The sequence below is a fragment of the Manacus candei genome, unplaced genomic scaffold, assembly GCF_025592945.1.
Source record: "Manacus candei isolate 608988 ecotype Guabito, Panama unplaced genomic scaffold, ASM2559294v1 h1tg000191l, whole genome shotgun sequence".
Classification (NCBI taxonomy): domain Eukaryota; kingdom Metazoa; phylum Chordata; class Aves; order Passeriformes; family Pipridae; genus Manacus; species Manacus candei.
In genome coordinates, this window is record NW_026138239.1 from 1 (window position 1) to 18719 (window position 18719).

The 18719-nt window shown below is 63.5% G+C and overlaps 2 protein-coding genes across 3 annotated transcripts; one reads left to right on the forward strand and one right to left on the reverse strand.

Moving 5' to 3' along the window:
• The first annotated feature begins 393 nt into the window (after positions 1-393).
• On the forward strand, positions 394-5990 carry RFC5 (replication factor C subunit 5). The gene is made up of 11 exons (XM_051774200.1): positions 394-467; positions 572-636; positions 1869-2005; positions 3089-3168; positions 3487-3560; positions 4244-4403; positions 4527-4608; positions 4688-4817; positions 5388-5465; positions 5549-5603; positions 5735-5990. The coding sequence occupies exons 1-11, from the start codon at positions 436-438 to the stop codon at positions 5829-5831; spliced, it is 990 nt and encodes a 329-aa protein (XP_051630160.1). The 5' UTR covers positions 394-435; the 3' UTR covers positions 5832-5990.
• A 379-nt stretch (positions 5991-6369) lies between these two features.
• WSB2 (WD repeat and SOCS box containing 2) lies at positions 6370-12256 on the reverse strand. Of its 2 annotated transcripts, none has more exons than XM_051774199.1 (9): positions 12135-12256; positions 11778-11949; positions 10767-10999; positions 10471-10602; positions 9823-9923; positions 8896-9068; positions 7687-7800; positions 7202-7309; positions 6370-7018 (listed from the first exon to the last, which is right to left on the reverse strand). In XM_051774199.1, exons 1-9 carry the CDS (start codon positions 12148-12150, stop codon positions 6856-6858), a joined length of 1212 nt encoding a protein of 403 aa, XP_051630159.1. In that variant the 5' UTR covers positions 12151-12256; the 3' UTR covers positions 6370-6855. The 2 variants fall into 2 exon arrangements, with proteins under 2 accessions (XP_051630159.1, XP_051630158.1); XM_051774198.1 differs by having other exon boundaries at positions 10767-11002.
• Between the last annotated feature and the right edge of the window lie 6463 nt (positions 12257-18719).

Sequence of the window (18719 nt, forward strand, 5' to 3'; positions counted from 1 at the left end):
CGGTTGGACCATTCCCGATCCCGGTTGAACCATTTCCCTCATTCCCGATCCCAGCTGAACCATTCCCGATCCCAGCTGAACCATTCTCGATCCCGGTTGAACCATTCCCGATCCCGGTTGGACCATTCCCGATCCCAGTTGAACCATTCCCGATCCCTGTTGAACCATTCCCGATCCCAGTTGAACCATTCCCGATCCCGGTTGAACCATTCCCGATCCCGGTTGGACCATTCCCGATCCCAGTTGAACCATTCCCGATCCCGGTTGAACCATTCCCGATCCCAGTTGAACCATTCCCGATCCCGGTTGAACCATTCCCGATCCCGGTTGGACCATTCCCGATCCCAGTTGAACCATTCCCGACCCAGCGGCTCCTCCCGCCCCCCCCCCCCCCGAGCTCTCGCGCGCGTTGCTGCTCTCGCGAGATTTCGCAGCATGGCGCCGGCGGGAGGCGCGAACCTGCCGTGGTACGGTCGGGCCCGGGGGGATCGCGGGATAACGGGATAACGGGATTGAGGGACGGCGGGGAGCTGCCGCCGCACTGACCCCCTCCTTGCTCTCCCCGGCGCAGGGTGGAGAAGTACCGTCCGCAGGCGCTGTCGGAGCTCGTGTCTCACCGGGACATCCTCAGCACCGGTAACCAACACCCCCCCCCCGGAGCGCTGTCCCCCGGCCCCCAGAGCCCCATATCCCGGTGTCCCGGGATCCCGATACTCCGGGATCCCGATAGCTGCATATCCCCGTATCCCGGTGCCCCGATATCCCCGTGTCCCGGTATCCCAATATCCCCATATCCTGATGTCCTGATATCCCTATATTCCCATGTCTCGGTGTCTCAATGTCCCGGTGTCCTGGTTGCTCGATATCCTCATATCCCAATATCTCCATATGCCGGTACCCTAGTGTCCTAATAGCCCAGTGCCCTGATATCCCAGTGTCCTGGTATCCTGATACCCCTATATCCCAGTATCCTGGTGTCCTGATATCCTCATATTCCGATATCCCAATATCCTGGTGTCCTGATACCCTAGTATCCCCATAACCCAATATCCCATTTTCCCCATATCCCAGTATCCTGGTGTCCTGATATCCTCATATCCCAATATCCCGGTGTTCTGATACCCCAGTATCCCCATATCCCAGTATCCCCATATCCCGGTGTCCCAGTATCCCGATACCCCAGTATCCCCATATCCCAGTATCCTGGCATCCCCATATCCCGGTGTCCCCATATCCCAGTATCCTGATATCCTGGTATCCCCATATCCCTATCCTGGTATGCCCATATCCCAGTGTCCCAGTATCCCAGTATCCTGATATCCCCATATCCCTATCCTGGTATGCCCATATCCCAGTGTCCCAGTATCCCAGTATCCCCATATCCTGGTGTCCTGGTATCCCCATATCCCGGTGTCCTGGTATCCCCATATTCCAGTGTCCCAGTATCCCAATATCCCGATGTCCCGGTATCCCAATATCCCCATATCTCAGTATCCCAGAATCCCCATATCCCGGTGTCCTGGTATCCCCCTGTCCTGGTATTGGTATCCTGACATCCTGGCATCCCAGTATCCCCATCTCCCACTATCCCCATCTCCCAGTATCCCAGAATCCCCATATCCCAGTGTCCCGGTATCCCCATATTCCCATATCCTGGTGTCCCAGTATCCCAATATCCTGATGTCATGGTATCCTAGTATCCCCCATCTCCCAGAATCCCCATATCCCCATGTCCCAGTATCCCCATCTCCCAGTATCCCAGAATCCCCATATCCTGGTGTCCCGGTATCCCCATGTCCCGGTATCCCGGTGTCCCTGTATCCCGGTGTCCCGGTATCCCCATGTCCCGGTATCCCGGTGTCCCGCAGTGCAGCGGTTCATCAGCGAGGATCGGCTCCCACACCTGCTCCTCTATGGCCCGCCCGGCACAGGGAAAACCTCCACCATCCTGGCCTGTGCCAGGCAGCTCTACCGGGACAGGGAGTTCGGCTCCATGGTGCTGGAGGTGAGCGGGGACAGGGGGGGGAAAATGTGGGATACGGGGTGGGAGAGATGGGATGGGATGGGATGGGATGGGATGGGATGGGATGGGACGGGATGAGAAGGGATGGATGGGATGGGGTTGAATAAGAAGGGATGGATGGGATGGGGATGGGATGGGATGGGATGGGATGGGATGGGATGGGATGGGATGGGATGAGAAGGGATAGATGGGATGGGATGGGATGGGATGGGATGGGATGGGATGGGATGGGATGGGGATGGATGGGATGGGATGAGAAGGGATAGATGGGATGGGATGGGGTGGGATGGGATGAGAAGGGCTGAGGTGGGATGGGATGAGAAGGGATGGAATGGGATGGGATGTGATGGAATGGGGCAGGATGGGATGAGAAGGTATGGAGTGGGTTGGATGGATAGGAAGAGAAGGAATGGAATGGCGTGGGATCAGATGGGATGGAGTAGGGTGGGATGCAATGAGAAGGAATGGATGGGATAGGTTGGATGGAAAGAGAAAGGATGGGATGGAATGAGAAGGGATGGGATGGGATGGGATGGGATGGGATGGGACTGACTGGGATGGATGGGATGGGAAGAAAAGGAATGGAATGGGGTGGGGTGGGATGGGATGAAAAGGGGTGGAGTGGAATGGGACAAGATGGAAAAAGGTAAGCTGGGGTAGGAAGAGAAATGATGGGATGGGAAGAGAAAGGATGGAATGCAGTGGGGTGGGATGGGAGGATGGGATGGGATGGGGTCAGATGGGAGGTATGGAGTGGGTTGGATTGGATGGGAAGAGAAGGGATGGAATGCAATGGGGTGGGATGAGATGAGAAGGGATAGAGTAGTATGGATGGGGTGGGAAGATGGATGGAGTGGGACGGGAAGATGGATGGGGTGGGAAGATGGATGGAGTGGGATGGCATGGGATGGGATGGGATGGAGTGGGGTGGGATGGAGTGGGGTGGGATGGGATGGGATGGGATGGGATGGGATGGGATGGGATGGGGTGGGGTGGGATGGGGTGGGATGGGGGTGCCCCCTCCGGCAGGGATCCGGATCCACCCCATTCATATCCCAATCCCAGCTCAACGCCTCCGACGACCGGGGCATCGACATCGTCCGGGGGCCCATCCTGAGCTTTGCCAGCACCAGGACCATCTTCAAGTGAGCGGGATGTGTGTGCTTCCCACAGCTCCCCATCCCTCCAGCACCCCTGCCCTGGCACTGGGAATGGGAATGGGGTCTGGGGGGTGCTGGGCTGGGGAAGCAGGGGGAGGATGTGCCCTGAGAAAAGTGAGGATGAGGCTGGGGAGGATAAGGATGCCAGTCCGGAGGGGAAGGAGGGCTCCCAGGAGTCAGGCTGGGAATAAACATCCCAGCTCCCCCTTCTCCAGCTGGGAATAAACATCCCGGCTCCCCCTTTTCCAGCACCAAAGCCACAGTAGGGACCAAACCCACTCCCTTTTTCCGCCCTTTTTTAAGGAAAGGCTTCAAGCTCGTCATCCTGGATGAAGCCGATGCCATGACCCAGGATGCCCAGAATGCCCTGAGGAGAGGTGAGGGACCCCACATCCTGGGAATCCCACCCCTCGGGAATCCCACCCCTTGGGAATCCCACCCCTTGGGAATCCCACTCTAGGAATCCCACAGGAGAAATCGTACACTAGAAATCCCATCCTGGGAATCCCACACCCTGGGAATCCAACCCCCTGGGAATGCCACACCTTGGGAATGCCACACTTTGGGAATGCCACCCCTCAGGAATCCCACACCTTGGGAATCCCACACCTTGGGAATCCCACCCCTTAGGAATCCCACACCTTGGGAATCCCACACTCTGAGAATCCCACAGCCCAGTAATCCCACCCCCTGGGAATCCCACCCCTCAGAAATCCCACAGCCCAGGAATCCCACACCCTGGGAATCCCATCCCTCGGAAATCCCACACCCCGGGAATCCCACCCCTTGGGAATCCTACCCCTCAGAAATCCCACACTGGGAATTGCACATCCTGAGAATCCCACACCTTGGGAATCCCACCCTGAGAATCCCACCCCTCAGAAATCCCCCACTCTGAGAATCCCCCCTCTGGGAATCCCACCCCTTGGAAATCCCTCCCCCAGGGAATCCCACCCTGTGGGCTCCCCACCAGCCTCCTCCAGCCTGGCACAGGCTGGGAACTGGGAGGAGGCAGCAGCCAGCCAAGCCCCCCCCATCCTGTGCTCCCTCCCCTCGGCAGTGATCGAGAAGTTCACGGAGAACACCCGGTTCTGCCTCATCTGCAACTACCTGTCCCGGATCATCCCGGCCCTGCAGTCCCGCTGCACCCGCTTCCGCTTCGGGCCCCTCACCCCGGAGCTCATGGTGCCGCGGCTGCAGCACGTCATCCTGCAGGAAGGGTCAGTGGGGCCCGGGGGCACCCTCCTCACCCCCTTCCCCGCCCGGGGCCGAGCTCCGGGCCGGCATTCCCGCGGCGTTCCCGCGGATCCGCCCGCCCGTGCAGCGCCGGTGCTGTTTTCCAGGGTGGACGTGACGGAGGACGGGCTGAAGGCCCTGGTGACCCTCTCGAGCGGGGACATGCGCAGGGCCCTCAACATCCTGCAGGTGGGACTGCGGCCTGGAGGGGCCTCCTCGTCCTTCCTCTTCATCCCTTTATCCCTCCTCTCTCCCTCCCCTCCCTCAGAGCACGTCCATGGCCTTCGGGAAGGTGACGGAGGAGAACGTCTACACGTGCACAGGACACCCCCTCAAGTCAGACATCGCCAACATCCTCGACTGGATGCTCAACCAGGACTTCTCCACTGCCTACCGAAGTATCCTTTGCCTTATTCCCTGCTGGGATAAATCCTGCTCTTTCCCAGGGCTCTCCATGCTGGGATATCCTGCTCTGGCTGGGGTGGGTGAAGTGTCCTCTGCCTTGAGGGTTATTCCCTACTAGGATAAATCCTGCTCTTTCCCAGGGCTCTCCATCCTGGGATATCCCACTCTGGCTGGGGTGGGTGAAGTGTCCTTTGCCTTGAGGTTTATCCCTGCTGGGATAAACCTATCCTATTCTTTCCCAGGGATCTCCATCCTGCTCTGGCTGGGGTGGGTGAAGTGTCCTTTGCCTTGAGGGTTATTCCCTGTGGGGACAAATCCTGCTCTTTCCTGGGGATCTCCATCCTGCTCTGGCTGGGGTGGGTGAAGTGTCCTCTGCCTCGAGGGTTATTCCCTGCTGGGATTAAATCCTGCTCTTTCCCAGGGCTCTCCATCCTGGGATGTCCTGCTCTGGCTGGGGTGGGTGAGGCTCGCTGGGGAGGCTCCTCGAGGCTGGCACAGGGGTGAGGAGTGGGATCTGGCAGGGAAAAGCCTGGCAGCAAGGCCTTGACTCGCTGCCATCCCAGAAATCACGGAGCTGAAGACGCTGAAGGGCTTGGCCCTGCAGGACATCCTGACCGAGCTCCACCTCTTCGTGCACAGAGGTGGCACACGGAGGGGGCTGGCTGAGCTGGGGGGGCCCAGCATCCCCCCCATTCCACACTGATGTGTCCCCTTCCCTCCCCAGTGGATTTCCCGCCCTCCATCCGCATCCAGCTGCTGATCAAGATGGCAGATATCGAGTAAGTGTCACCCCCCCTGCACCAGGGTCCTGTGCCAGGGCCCTGGTGGGCACCATGGCAGACCCCAGCCCTGCTCTGGGCTCTTTGGGGGGCACCCCCATGGGTGTAAACACCCTTGGCCCCTACTCCAGGTACCGGCTGGCCGCTGGCACCAGCGAGAAGATCCAGCTGAGCTCCCTCATCGCTGCCTTCCAAGTCACCAGGGACCTGGTGGTGGCCGAAGCCTGAGTCCTGCTGGGTGGATCCTGGCTTGGATCTCACTGGGGATGGGAGGGATGGAGCTGGAGCTGCTCCCTGCAGCTTTCCCTTCCCATTCTGGAAGCCTGGAGCCCGCAGCCAGGACACAAGAGGGTTACTCCCAGGAAATACAGGTGCCTCTAAAGCCCAGCACGTTGCACTGGTCTTGCTTTTCCCTCCTGGGTTGGGGAACCACCAGCTTTCTGTGTCCAGCTGTTGTCAAGGGAAAAAGAACCTCCTGGGAATGTTTGGAGGAGACATTCCCTGTCTTCTCCATCCCAGCCTGGACCAAGCCCTCCGGCACACAGGGAATGTGCTGCTCCAGCCCCCAGCTGAGCTGGAGGAGGGGGAAAACCACCCAACACCCCCCTGCTCCATGCTCAGCTTGCCCAGAGATCCGGGCAGGTTGAGTGCCACGCTCCAGCAGGGAATAAAAACAAAGGGATGGGAGCTGGGGGTGGAGTGAAGCCTGGTGTCCCACCAGGACACCACCAGGACACCACCAGGGCGCTCTGTGAGCCAGGACACGTGAGGAATCGTTCTTTATTTAGCCCACAGAGACCTGCCTGGGCTCCTCCAGCTCCTGCCCGCGGTGGGAGAGCGGCACAGCCCCCGCTCCAGCGGGACTGAGCGGCCAGCCCGGGGCAGGAGGGTGCTCTGGGAGCAGCTCAGCCCCCAGCTCGTCCGAGTGACAACAGCCCCGCTCGGCCCTCACCCCACACCATTGCACCGGGAAGCAGAAGCACCTGACCCAACCCCTGCAGCCAGCGGGGACAGGGGGACCTGTGTCCCCTCCCAGCTCTGCCCCTCGCCCTCTGCACGTGTTTTCTGGCTGGGTTTTAGTATTATTACACCGAAAAGATCCCTCCACGTCCCCACACGCAGCCCCAAAAAGCGGGGGAGCGGCGATCCTGCTCCCCCCACCCCGGCTCCCGGCTCGGCATTCCTGCGGTGCCTCCGGCCCTGCCGCCGGGCACGGGGCCCTCACCTCCGTGCCTCCGCCCTCCCTGCCACCTTAGAAAGTCCGGTAAGTGAGGAATTCCTTCAGCTTCCTGGGAATGGGCAGCGCCAGGACCTGGTAGGTGGTGAGGAAGGTGCGCAGAGCTTTGCGACACAAGTGCTTGAGCGACGAGAGCACCCGCGGGGCCGTCCAGAACTGCACGTGGCCATCCCTGGTCCTGCAGCGGCACCCAACGAACCACGAGCACAGAGCAGAGAGTCCCAATTACCCCCAAAGATCCCGAGCTGGCCACAGCCCGGGAAAACCATCCTGCGCCCCCAGGGAAGCCCGGAGTGGAGCCAGAGCTGCAGGAGGAGGGAGCAGCCTCTTGTTTCTCCGCCCTCTCCCCCTGTTTACTCACCCCGTGGCAATGAAACCTCCGTGAGGGAAGTAGATGCAGCACAGACCGTTGGTCATGGGGGCAAAGGCCACTGGAGAGCGAAGCTCCAACGCCCAGATCCTCAGGAGCCTGTGGAGAAAGGGAGGGGACACGATGCCAGGTCCACATTCACGCAGTGCCCGCTGCCAAAACAAAGCCTCTGGGATCACCCGAACGCTGGAGAAGGATTTGCTTCCCAGGGGTTTGGGGGGGCACAGGGATGCACAGCAAGGGGCACAGGAGGAGGACATGGGCCCTGGCTCGTTGCTCCAAGGGGTGACAGGGCCCTGGCCTTGCTGCCCCTTGCCACAGCCAAGCGTGGGGATCCCAAGCTGCTGTTCCCAGCAGCCTGCCCTTTTCCCTGCCCCAGGAACTGGTGGGGACCCGGTACACGAGGTCTATTCCCCACATCCTGAGCTCCTGGTTTGTTCTGGTCCCCTCCTGGGTCCCCAGGGGGGTTCCCTCACCTGTCATCTGCCACCGTGGCCAGGTAGAGACCCTCTGGGGAGAAGCAGACGGAGCGCAGGGAGCTGGTGTGGATGTCACTGCTGTAATCCAGCGGGGAATGCAGGGGCACGTGGCTGGGGGGGGGGAGAACAGCCCAGTGTCAGCCCTGGGCTGCCAGGAGCCCCCTCCCCAGTGCTGCCAAGCCAGACCCCCATCCTGCCCCTGGGCTCAGGGGAGAGGGGGTGGCCGTGCCCAGCTAGGAGGGAAGGTCATGTCCAGCCCTAAAAACCTCCACAACATCCAGCCCTAAAAATCCCCACAGCATTGTTCTACCCCATTCCATGGTGTCCCCCTGGCTCCACCCCACAGTGTAGAGGGGGTGGCTGTGCCCAGCTAGGAGGGAAGGTCACATCCAGCCCTAAAATCCTAAAATCCTCTACGGCATTGCTCTGCCCCCTCCCACAGTGTCCCCTGGCTCTGTACCACAACACAGAGGTGGTGGCCATGCCCAGCTAGGAGGGAGGGGCACATTCAGCCCTAAAAACCTCCCCAGCATTGCTCTGCCCATCCCATGGTGTCCCCCTGGCTCTGTACCACAGTGTAGAGGTGGTGGCCACGCCCAGCTAGGAGGGAAGGTCACATCCAGCCCTAAAAATCCCCACAACATCCAGCCCTGAAAATCCCCACAACATCCAGTCCTAGAATTCCCCACAGCATTGTTCTACCCCATTCCATGGTGTCCCCCTGACTCCATCCCACAGTGTAGAGGGGATGGCCATGCCCAGCTAGGAGGGAAGGTCACATCCAGCCCTAAAAATCCCCACAACATCCAGCCCTAAAAATCCCCACAGCATTGTTCTACCCCATTCCACGGTGTCCCTGTGCAGAGGGACATCCCACAGTGTAGAGGTGGTGGCCATGCCCAGCCAGGAGGGAAGACCACATCCAGCCCTAAAAATCCCCACAGCATTGTTCTGTCCCCTGCCATGGTGTCCCTTAGCTCTGTACCACGGTGTAGAGGTGGTGGCCATGCCCAGCTAGGAGGGAAGGTCACATTCAGCCCTAAAAACCTCCCCAGCATTGCTCTGCCCATCCCATGGTGTCCCCCTGGCTCTGTACCACAGTGTAGAGGTGGTGGCCATGCCCAGCTAGGAGGGGAGGTCACACCCAGCCCTAAAAGCCCCCCTGGCATGGCCGTGCCCCCCCCCAGGGCGTCGCCCTGCCCGCACCGCAGGGTCCGGAGCTGCTCCCCGGTGTAGGGGTCCCACATGATGACACAGGCGTCGTAGGACGCGGTGACGAGCAGCGCCGAGTCCGGGGAGAAGTCGCAGGACACGACACTGCTCTGGTGCCCCTCCAGCCTCCGGATCAGGGTGTAGGACCTCATGCTCCACAGCAGCGCCTGGGGGACAGGGACAGGGACAGGGATCGGGCTGGGCATCCTCTCAGGAAGGACATTGAGGGGCTGGAGCAGGTCCAGAGAAGAGCAGCAAGGCTGGGGAAGGGACTGGAGCACAAGTGCTGTGAGGAGAGGCTGAGGGAGCTGGGGGGGCTCAGCCTGGAGAAGAGGAGGCTCAGGGGAGACCTCCTGACTCTCTGCAACTCCCTGACAGGAGGGGGGAGCCAGGGGGGGTTGGTCTCTTTTCCCAGGCAACCATCAGCAAGACAAGAGGGCTGGGTCTTCAGCTGTGCCAGGGGAGGGTTAGGTTGGAGATTAGGAAGAATTTCTTTACAAAGAGGGTAATCAGACATTGGAATGGGCTGCCCAGGGAAGTGGGGGATTCTCCGTCCCTGGAAGTTTTTAAGACAAGACTGGATGTGGCACTTAGTGCCATGGTGTAGCAACCACAGCAGCAGTGGATCAAGGGTTGGACTTGATGATCTCAGAGGCCCCTTCCAACCCAGCTGAGTCTATGATTCTATGATTCACCAGCTCCCAACACCCAGCTTCACACAGAGCCTGGATGGCTGAGCAGCAAGGGCTTGGCCCCCTCTCCCCAGGAGGTTTCTCGTGCCAGGGGGACACAGAGGGTGGACTCAGTGGGACACAGAGGGTGGACTCAGTGGGACACGGAGGGTGGACTCAGTGGGACACGGAGGGTGGACTCAGTGGGACACAGGGTGGATTCAGTGGGACACAGGGGCACAGGACTCACCGACTTCTCTCCGGCGGCGGAGCAGAGCATGCTGCAGTCCGGGGAGATGGAGCAGCAGTACACCCACTGCACGTGGCCCACCAGCACCTGCACCTGCCGCCCTGGGGACAGCACTCGTGTCACCTGAGGGCAGCAGGACACGCAGCTCCCAGCAGGAACTCACACAGGCACAGAATATCCTGACTGGAAGGGGCCCGCAGGGATCATCGAGTCCAGGCTGTGAGTGAAGCCCCCACAAGGATCAACCCCACAACCCACAACCTCGGCATTATGGGCACTGTGCTCTGACCAGCTTGGGCTGGGGGTTCCCTGGGCTCATCCCAAGCTCTGCCTAATTGCAACCCCCTCTTGCACCTCCCAGATCCCACCTGGAAGGGGATGACTCAGCTCCCTGTCACAGGGCTGTCCCTTTCTGCCTCAAATACTGTCCCCAAAGATCTTCTCCCAACATCTCTCCATCAAGGTGGGTTTTTCCCCCTGTCCTGAATCCAAGGTGAGTTCCTCCCCCTTTCCTGAGCCTAAGGTGGGTTCCTCCCCTTTCCTGAATCCAAGGTGGGTTCCTCCCCCTTCCCCGAGCCCCAGGTGGGTTTCTCCCCCTTTCCTGAGCCAGGGCTGTCCCTGCACAGGGACATCCCTGCAGGCTCCCACCGTCTCTGCTCAGGTCCCACACGCGCAAGGTCTTGTCCCGCGAGGCCGACACGAGGATGGGGCTTCCATTGGGAGCAAAGCTCAGGTCTCTGACGACATCCTGGTGCCCCAAGAGGCTGAAGAGGAGGTGCCCTGAGGAGAAGAGCCACCCTCAGGGCCATCCCTGCCCAGGGACAGGGCAGGGGAGGTATCGGGGGAAGATGGAGATGGGATCTCCTTCCACGGGGGAACAAGGGGAGAGGCAGCAGCCTGAAGAGGGACAGCAGCCTGAACCCACGACAGCAAGGCCCCCTCACCTGTCTGCACCTCCCAGACCTTGATCTGCCCGTCGTTGAGCCCGGTGGCCAGGACCAGGCAGGGAAGCCCCAGGGCACAGGCGGGATCCGCGTCCCCCTCCTCAGCCGCGGGCCAGGCGCTGAAGGCCAGGCCCCACACGATCTGCCCACACTCCAGGGTCTTCTCCTTGGCCCCCCCACGGCTCCTGGCCTCGGCTTTTCCTCCCTGGCTCTTGCGCTCCGAGGTTTTGCAGCTGCTGGGGGGAAGCAGGGATGGGTGTTCACCCCGAGACCCCCCGACCAGACCCCCCCTCTCCACCCCAAACTGGGCAACTCCAGTACCAATCCAGGCTGGGGAATGAAGGGATCCCCTGCTGAGAAGGAATTGGGGGTGCTGGTGGATGAGAGGCTGGATGTGCCCTCCCATGCCCTGGGCTGATCCCCCAGCATGGGCAGCAGGGCAGGGGGATTCTGCCCCTCTGCCCCCTCAGGTGAGACCCCCCTGCAGAGCTGCTCCAGCCCTGGGGAACAGCACAGGGAGGACGTGGAGCTGCTGGAGAGAGTCCAGAGGAGGCCCCGGAGATGCTGCCAGGGCTGGAGCCCCTCTGCTCTGGAGCCAGGCTGGGAGAGCTGGGGGGGTTCACCTGCACAAGAGAAGGCTCCAGGGAGAGCTGAGAGCCCCTTGCAGGGCCTAAAGGGGCTCCAGGAGAGCTGGAGAGGGACTGGGGACAAGGGATGGAGGGACAGGACACAGGGAATGGCTTCCCACTGCCAGAGGGCAGGGAGAGATGGGATATTGGGAAGGAATTCCTGGCTGGGAGGGTGGGGAGGCCCTGGCCCAGGTTGCCCAGAGAAGCTGTGGCTGCCCCTGGATCCCTGGAAGTGTCCAAGGCCAGGTTGGATGGGGCTTGGAGCAACCTGGGCTGGTGGAAGGTGTCACTGCCCATGGCAGGGGCGGCACTGGCTGAGCTTTAAGGCCCCTTCCCACCCAAAGCATTCCACGACCCCGCGGCTCCCCCACCCCGCACTCACAGCTCGGTCTCCCCCAGGGGCCAGGGGATCAGCTTGACCACGCAGTGTCCCTGGGACCAGGCGAACCAGGCCCCGTCGGGGGAGAAGGCGACGCTCCAGGTCTCGCAGCTGGATTTCCAGTCGTAGCGCTGGGGCCGGCCCGGCTTCAGCTCCGCCAGCAGCACCGGCTCCTCTGCGCGGCGGCACCGTCAGCCCGGGAGCCCCGGGAGCCCCGACAGCCCCACGCCCCCGTCACCCCGAGAGCCCCGGCACCCTCAGCCCCCGTCACCCCGAGAGCCCCGGGACGCTCAGCCCCCGTCACCCCGAGAGCCCCGGCACCCTCAGCCCCCGCCCAGCCCCATCCCCGGCCCCGCTCACCCCCGCTCGGCTTCATGGCGGCCCCGCCGCCCGCTCGGCCCCGCCGGGCCCGCCCGGCCCAGGGCGGCGGCGGCGGCGGAAGCGGCGGCGCGGGGAGGGGACCCGGGGCCGCCTCCTCCGGCACCGCCCCGCGCCCGGGAACGGCCGGGGAGCGCTGGGATGGGGCCGGGGAGCGCCGGGGAACGGCCCGGGGAGCGCCGGGATGGGGCTGGGATGGGGCTGAGACCTCCCGGGAACGGCCGGGATGGGGCCGGGACCGCCCGGGAACCGCCAGGGAACGGCCGGGATGGGGCCGGGATGGGCCGGGACTGCCCGGGAACGGCCGGGATGGGGCGGAGGGGAACGGGGAGCAGCTCCCCTCGTGAGGGAGAAACGGCCCGGAGGGGACGGTGAGACCCCCAGGGCCTGAGCACCCACACGGGGACACCCCCGGCAATGGCACCCCCGAACCCAGACGGGGACACCCCCAGAACCCCCACGGGGACACCCCCGGACAGTGACACCCCCCAAAACCCACACGGGGACACCCCCAGAACCCCACGGGGACAGACCCGGACAGTGACAGCCAGAGGGACTGAACGCCCACAAGGGGACACCCCCGGACGGTGGCACCCCCAAAACCCACACGGGGACACTCCCGGCAGTGACACACCAGAACCCACACGGGGACACCCTGACACTGACACACCAGAACCCACACGGGGACACCCCCGGAAAGCGACAGCCAAGGGACTGAGAACCCACACGGGGACAGCCCTGGAACAGTGACACTCCCCGAACCCACACGGGGACAGCCCTGGAACAGTGACACTCCCCAAACCCACACGGGGACAGCCCCAGGGACTCAGCACCCCAACGGGGACACCCTTTGTTACAGACACCCCCCGAACCCCCACGGGGACATCCTCAGGGACCCAGCACCCACACGGGGACAGCCCTCGGCAGTGACACTCCCAAAGGAGCAGCACCCCCACACTGAGCCCCCCCAGCAGCTCCTCGAGGACCACATGGAGCCCCCCCAGCAGCAGCCCCACAAGGACCAGCACCCCCCATTTGAACCCCCCAACAGCCCACCGAAGAATCAGCACCCCCACACTGAACCCCCCCCATCCAGCACCTCCCCAAGGACCCTGTGCCCCCACATCAAGTCCCTCCATCAGCAGCCCCTCAAAGCACCAGCTCCCCCCATTGAGCCCCCCCAGCAGCCCCCCAAGCACCAGCACTCCCACACTGAGCCCCTCAAGAACCAGCACCCCCCAGTGAGCCCCCTCAGAGCCCCCCAAAGACCCCGCACCCACTGGGTGACACCCACCCTGGCAGGATCTGCCCAGCCCACCCCCGCACCCCGAATTCCTCACCCCTCCGGCCCCCCCGTGCCCCCCACTATGCCTGGCAGCGCGGGGGGGGCACCAGGGCACCGACGACCCCCATCACCCCCGGTGCCCTCCAACCCCCCCGGCTCGGGGTCCCCAGCGCAGAGAAGTCGGGGTGGGAGCAACGATGGGATCGAAGTGCTGCACCCACAGCACCCACAGCACCCACAGGCACCCCAAGATCTGCTGGAGTCGCCCCATTTTCATTCAGCACAGCCCCCCTCTGAGGGCTGGGGGCACTCGTGGGGGGTCCCATGGGGGTCTTGGGGCACCCCTGTGCCCGCAGCTGCTTCTTCTCCTCATCCTCAGTGCCAACGCTCACCCCTGGCAACCCCCCTCCCCAATCTGGGGTACAGACAGAGCCCCCCGCCCTTGTGCCCATCCCTTGTGCCCCCCAGCCCAGGTACCACCCCTGTGCCACAACCCCCGTGCCTCAGTTTCCCCGTCGCCCACACGGGTGGTCACTGGCCCGCGATGGGACCCCCGCGGTGGGTTCCCGGTGGGCTCCCGGTGGGCACGACGCCAGCCCAGCCGAGCTGTGCCCGCCTTGGCTCGGGCAGGAGCAGGGGGGAGCGGAGCGGAGAGAAAAACAACCGAGAAAGAGGAAAGGGGAAGAAGAGACGGCGAGAAGCGGTGGCGGGGGAGGAGGAGGAGGCCGGTACTGGCAGCGGTTTGGGGGGGCTCGGGGTGCCCATCGCAGCCCCCCATGCACACTCCTGGGTGCCCACCCCGAAGTTCGGAGCTCGAAGGGTGGTGGAGGGGAAGGACCTGCCCGCCAAGGACGTGTGAGTGGCTCAGAGGGGGTCTCGACCCCGCTATTTCCCCCAGACCCCCTCCGGGAGATGTGGTGGGCAGGGGGGTGCTGGGTGCCCTGCTCTCCCTGGGTGCTCTGCTCTCCCTGGGTGCTCTGCTCTCCCTGGGTGCCCTGCTCTCCGTACAGTTTCGGGGGGTCCCTGCTCACACCCATCCCGGTGACCCCTTGCCCTCAGAGTGGAGATCCGGGGGTGCAGGGACTGCCAGCCCCTCCTGCCAGAGGTGTATGAGCCCCCCAACCCCTGGAGGATCCCTTTGCTGCCCCCCAACAGGGTGGGCACCCCCAAGGCTGTGGGTAACACTAGGGGGGCACAGCGCCCTGCACCCCCACACCTGCCCTCTTTGTGGGGAAGGGGGTGCTGAGCAGGGGGGTGCGGGGAGACCCCCGCCTGCTCCTGCCCCGGGGGCGCGGCTCGGCAGTGCCGGGCTCCTCCCGATGTGCCAGCTTGGCACCGGGGCCGCTCCCGGGGCCGGCCAGCCGGGAATGCTGCGGGCACAGGCTTCTGCCTGTCCCAGTTTCCCCCCCGGTGTGGGTGACAGTGCCATGCTGGGTGCCCCACTGCGGGGTCTGGGCACGCAGCAGCACAAGGATGGGGTGCCCAGCGCCACTCCCAGCCCCCCCAAACCCAGCTGGGGTGACCTGCTCCCAGTTCCTGTCCTGTGGCTGGGATGGGGACTGGGGTCACCTCCCTCGCCCCACTCAGGGTCCCAATCCTTGTGGAAGCACCTCCTGTCATCCCCTGGGGATTTGGGACTCCAGCAGCACCCCTGGGTGCTGATCCAGCTGCCACAAATGAGTGGGAAGGGGCTTTTCAGGGATCAGGTGGGTGATCCCTGGATCCTTCTCTCCTCCCTCCATCCCGTGCTCCCCATGGAAGGGGTGAAGGCCAGGCTGGGCCCTGGGCCAGGCCGGTGTCACCCTGACACTCTGGGTTGTCACAGAGGCTCAGGCTGGGCTGTGCTGCTGGAGAGACACCAGTACCCGGGGGTGGGGGGCACAGGGTGACAGCTTGGGGTGTCCCACAGCGGGTCCACAGCTCCAGGAGCACCGGGAAAAGGGAGTGTCCCCATCCTGGTGTCAGCTCAGGAACTGGGCTGAGACCCGGCAACTCACCTCACCCCCGGGGCTGTCGCTTCACTGGAGGGGTTTGAACACCCCAGGAGCAGCCCCCCAGGGTGGGTGGGACCCCCAAGAGTGGGGCTGACCCCACAAACCTCCCTCCCCTGCGCAGGTCTGGCTCCAGAGATCCCTCCTGCGTGGTCAAGGTGGGCAATGAGGTGGTGGCCGGGTAGGGGGACACTGTCCCACCCTGGGAGGGGACACGTGGGGACAGGGAGGTGCAGCCACCTCTCCCCTCCCTGGGGACAGGACAGGTGTGGAAGAACCTTGAGCCCTTTTTGGGGGGAGGAATTCACCCTGAGCTTGAGGAGAGGAGAGGCTGGGGACAGGGGTGACACAGGGCTTGTCCTCCCCTCTCCACACCAGGAAGGGCCCTCGCTGTGTCCAGCTTGGGGACAGCAGTGATGCCAACCCGTGTGTGACGATGCTCTGAGGGCTCAGTGGGGAATATGGTGCCAGCCCTGCTTGGGGACAGGGGGACAAGGGGCAGAGCTGGTGGCACAGAGGGCCACGGGGTACCCGGGGTCAGTCCCCCTCAGACTGCTTGGCTCCCACGCTGGGTTTGGCTTCAAAACTGGGGGAATTCTCCCTTTGGCTTGAAAACTGGGGGGAAACTGAGGCCTGGCCCAGGCTGCCCCTCTGCTTTTGGGGGTGTACAAGTGTGTGCACGTGTGTGCACATGTGTGAGTGTACACACACACACGTACATGTGTGTACATGTGTGTGCACATGTGTGAGTGTACGCACACACACACACACAGAGTCACACACACACAGCTGACAGATGGAGCAGGCAGCAGAGCCAGCATCCCGCTGCCATGGCAACTGAAGCGGCTACCAAGGCAACGGGATGGCCACGGGGACAGCATGGCCATGGGGACACATTGGGGGGATTGGGGGGGACAGCAGAGCCCCTCCAACTGGGCCATTTGGCCCCCAGGGACTGGAGGGGGAAAGAGTTCCCCTGGAAACAGGGACAACACCCTCCCTGGCATCCCATGGCCCCCCCTGGATGCCCCTGGATACACCTGGGCAAGCTGGGAAAAAGGGGGGGCACGGGGGTGCAGGGACATTCCGGCAGGGATGTGCCCCCTGCCCACTGCTCCCCTCTGACCCCCATCTCCCCACAGGGCTCTGGCCCCGTGGGACCCCTCAGGCCCCTCGGACCCCTTGGCCCGGGGGCTGTGCTGCGGGCACACGCTGGGCACAGCCGTGAGTCAGGGGGTGGGGGCTGGCACCCGGAGGCTCGGGCACCTCTGCCCCCCACGGCCACCAGTCCCTGTGCCCAGCGGGTGGTTGAGAAAACCCTTTCCCGTGCTGGGATGAGGGGCTGGAGTTGGAGCTGCCGGAAGGAGAAGCTGTGCTGAGTGTGGAGTGGTGGGGCTGGGACATCGTGGGCAAGAACAACTTCCTGGGACGGGTGCCCAGGACCGGGCAGGGTCCTGGGGGCACCTCTGCACCCCCCATCCCCTGGACGTGGAGTGAGCACAGCTCAGGGCCCACAGGGTTGGGGCAGTGCCACATCCACACCCTGCATGTCCTGGGCTCTCCCCGCACCGAGGTCCCGCACGGGGGGCTGGCACTTGTCCCCCCCCCAGCCCCTGCCTCTGACCCCCCAGGGCGAGTTCCCCTTGGCACCCTCAGCACGGAGCCCACCAGGGGCTGGTTCCAGCTCCTGCCCTTGCCCAACACCAGCCAGGACCACGGGTGAGCCATGGGACAGGCAGAGGGGACAGGCAGAGGGGACAGGCAGAGGGGACAGGCAGCTGCGCCCAGGGCAGCACAGGAGGCACCCCACGGAGGGTGGTGGGCACAGGACCCACACAAGACCCCCTGTGCCATCGCAGGGGGCATCTGGGTGCCCTGGGGCTGGTGTTGGACACGGTCCTGCCCCCCACACACAACCAGTCCCTCATCCAGCTCCTCCCCCAGCCCGTCCTGTGCCCGGACCAGGGGGGTGCTGAGGGACGGGGGGACCCCCCGGGGGTGGCTGGGGACCACCCCAGCACAGGGGCCTTGCCGTGCCCACTCTGCCCTCCCCACAGCCTCCTGATGGCACAGTCCTGGTCATCCTGGAGGAGTGACCTTGAGGGAGAGCCGGCAGGACGTGGTCACCAAGCTGGTGAACATCTTCCTGGGGCAGGAGCTGGCTGTGCCCCTCCCGGACTGTGTCACCAGCCATGAGCTGGCCAGGACCAGTAAGTGCCAGGGCTGGGGTACCACCTGCACCCCGAGAAACCCCAAGCCAAGGCCTCCCCAGGCCTATGTGGGGAAAGGGTGGGGCCACCAAGGCTGAGCAGGAAAAGTGCCACATGTCCTTGGGGTTGGGCACACCGGGGACAGCTGGGGCATCACCTTGTGCCCACCCTGCCACAGCCTCTGTGCTGTTCCAGCTGATCCCAACACCCTGTTCTGCTCCAACTCAACAGCCTCCAAGTCCATGGAGCAGTTCATAAGGGTGAACATGGGAGGGGACATTGGGCCGGTCCCCACTGTGCCCCCCACGATGCCATCGGGGTGCAGAGCTGGGTCATGTCCCAGTAGGATGTTTGGGGACACATTTGGTGTCCCCGTGCCTTGCAGGCTGTGGGGCTGCCCTGCCTGCACGAGGGCCTGAAGCCCGTGGTGAGTCAGGTCCTTGAGGAGAAGAAGGACATGGAGCTGGAGCCCGGCAGGATGGGGCTGAGCCGGGGCAGGTGGGCACAGGGGGGACACGGGTGGCACTGGAAGGGGCTGCCCAGGAGGGGGTGGAGTCACCACCCCCGGGGGTGTTTAGGGACACAATGGATGTGGCATCAGTGCCATGGTCTGGGTGACACGGTGGGGTTGGGTCACAGGGTGGGGTCGATGATCTCAGAGGGCTTTTCCAGCCTGGTTGATCCCGGGATTCTGTGTGACTTGGGGGGCAGATGTGGCACCCGGCACCCTTGTCATCCCTGTGTCCCCTGCAGGGGGGTCACCCATTGCTGCTGAGCCCGTGGGTCACCCCCACGGCTTTTGGCCGGTCCCAGGGACATGGGGACACAGACACGGGGACAAATGGACACGGGGACACAGACACAGGGACACACGGACACGGGAACACATGGACATGGGGACACAGGGACGTGGGAACACAGATAGGGACACATGGACATGGGGACACAGGGACACAGGGACACAGATACAGAGACACAGAGACACACAGACATGGGGACACATGGACTCGAGGACATACAGATACGGGGACATATGAACATGGGGACACAGTCACAGGAACACACGGACATGGGGACACAG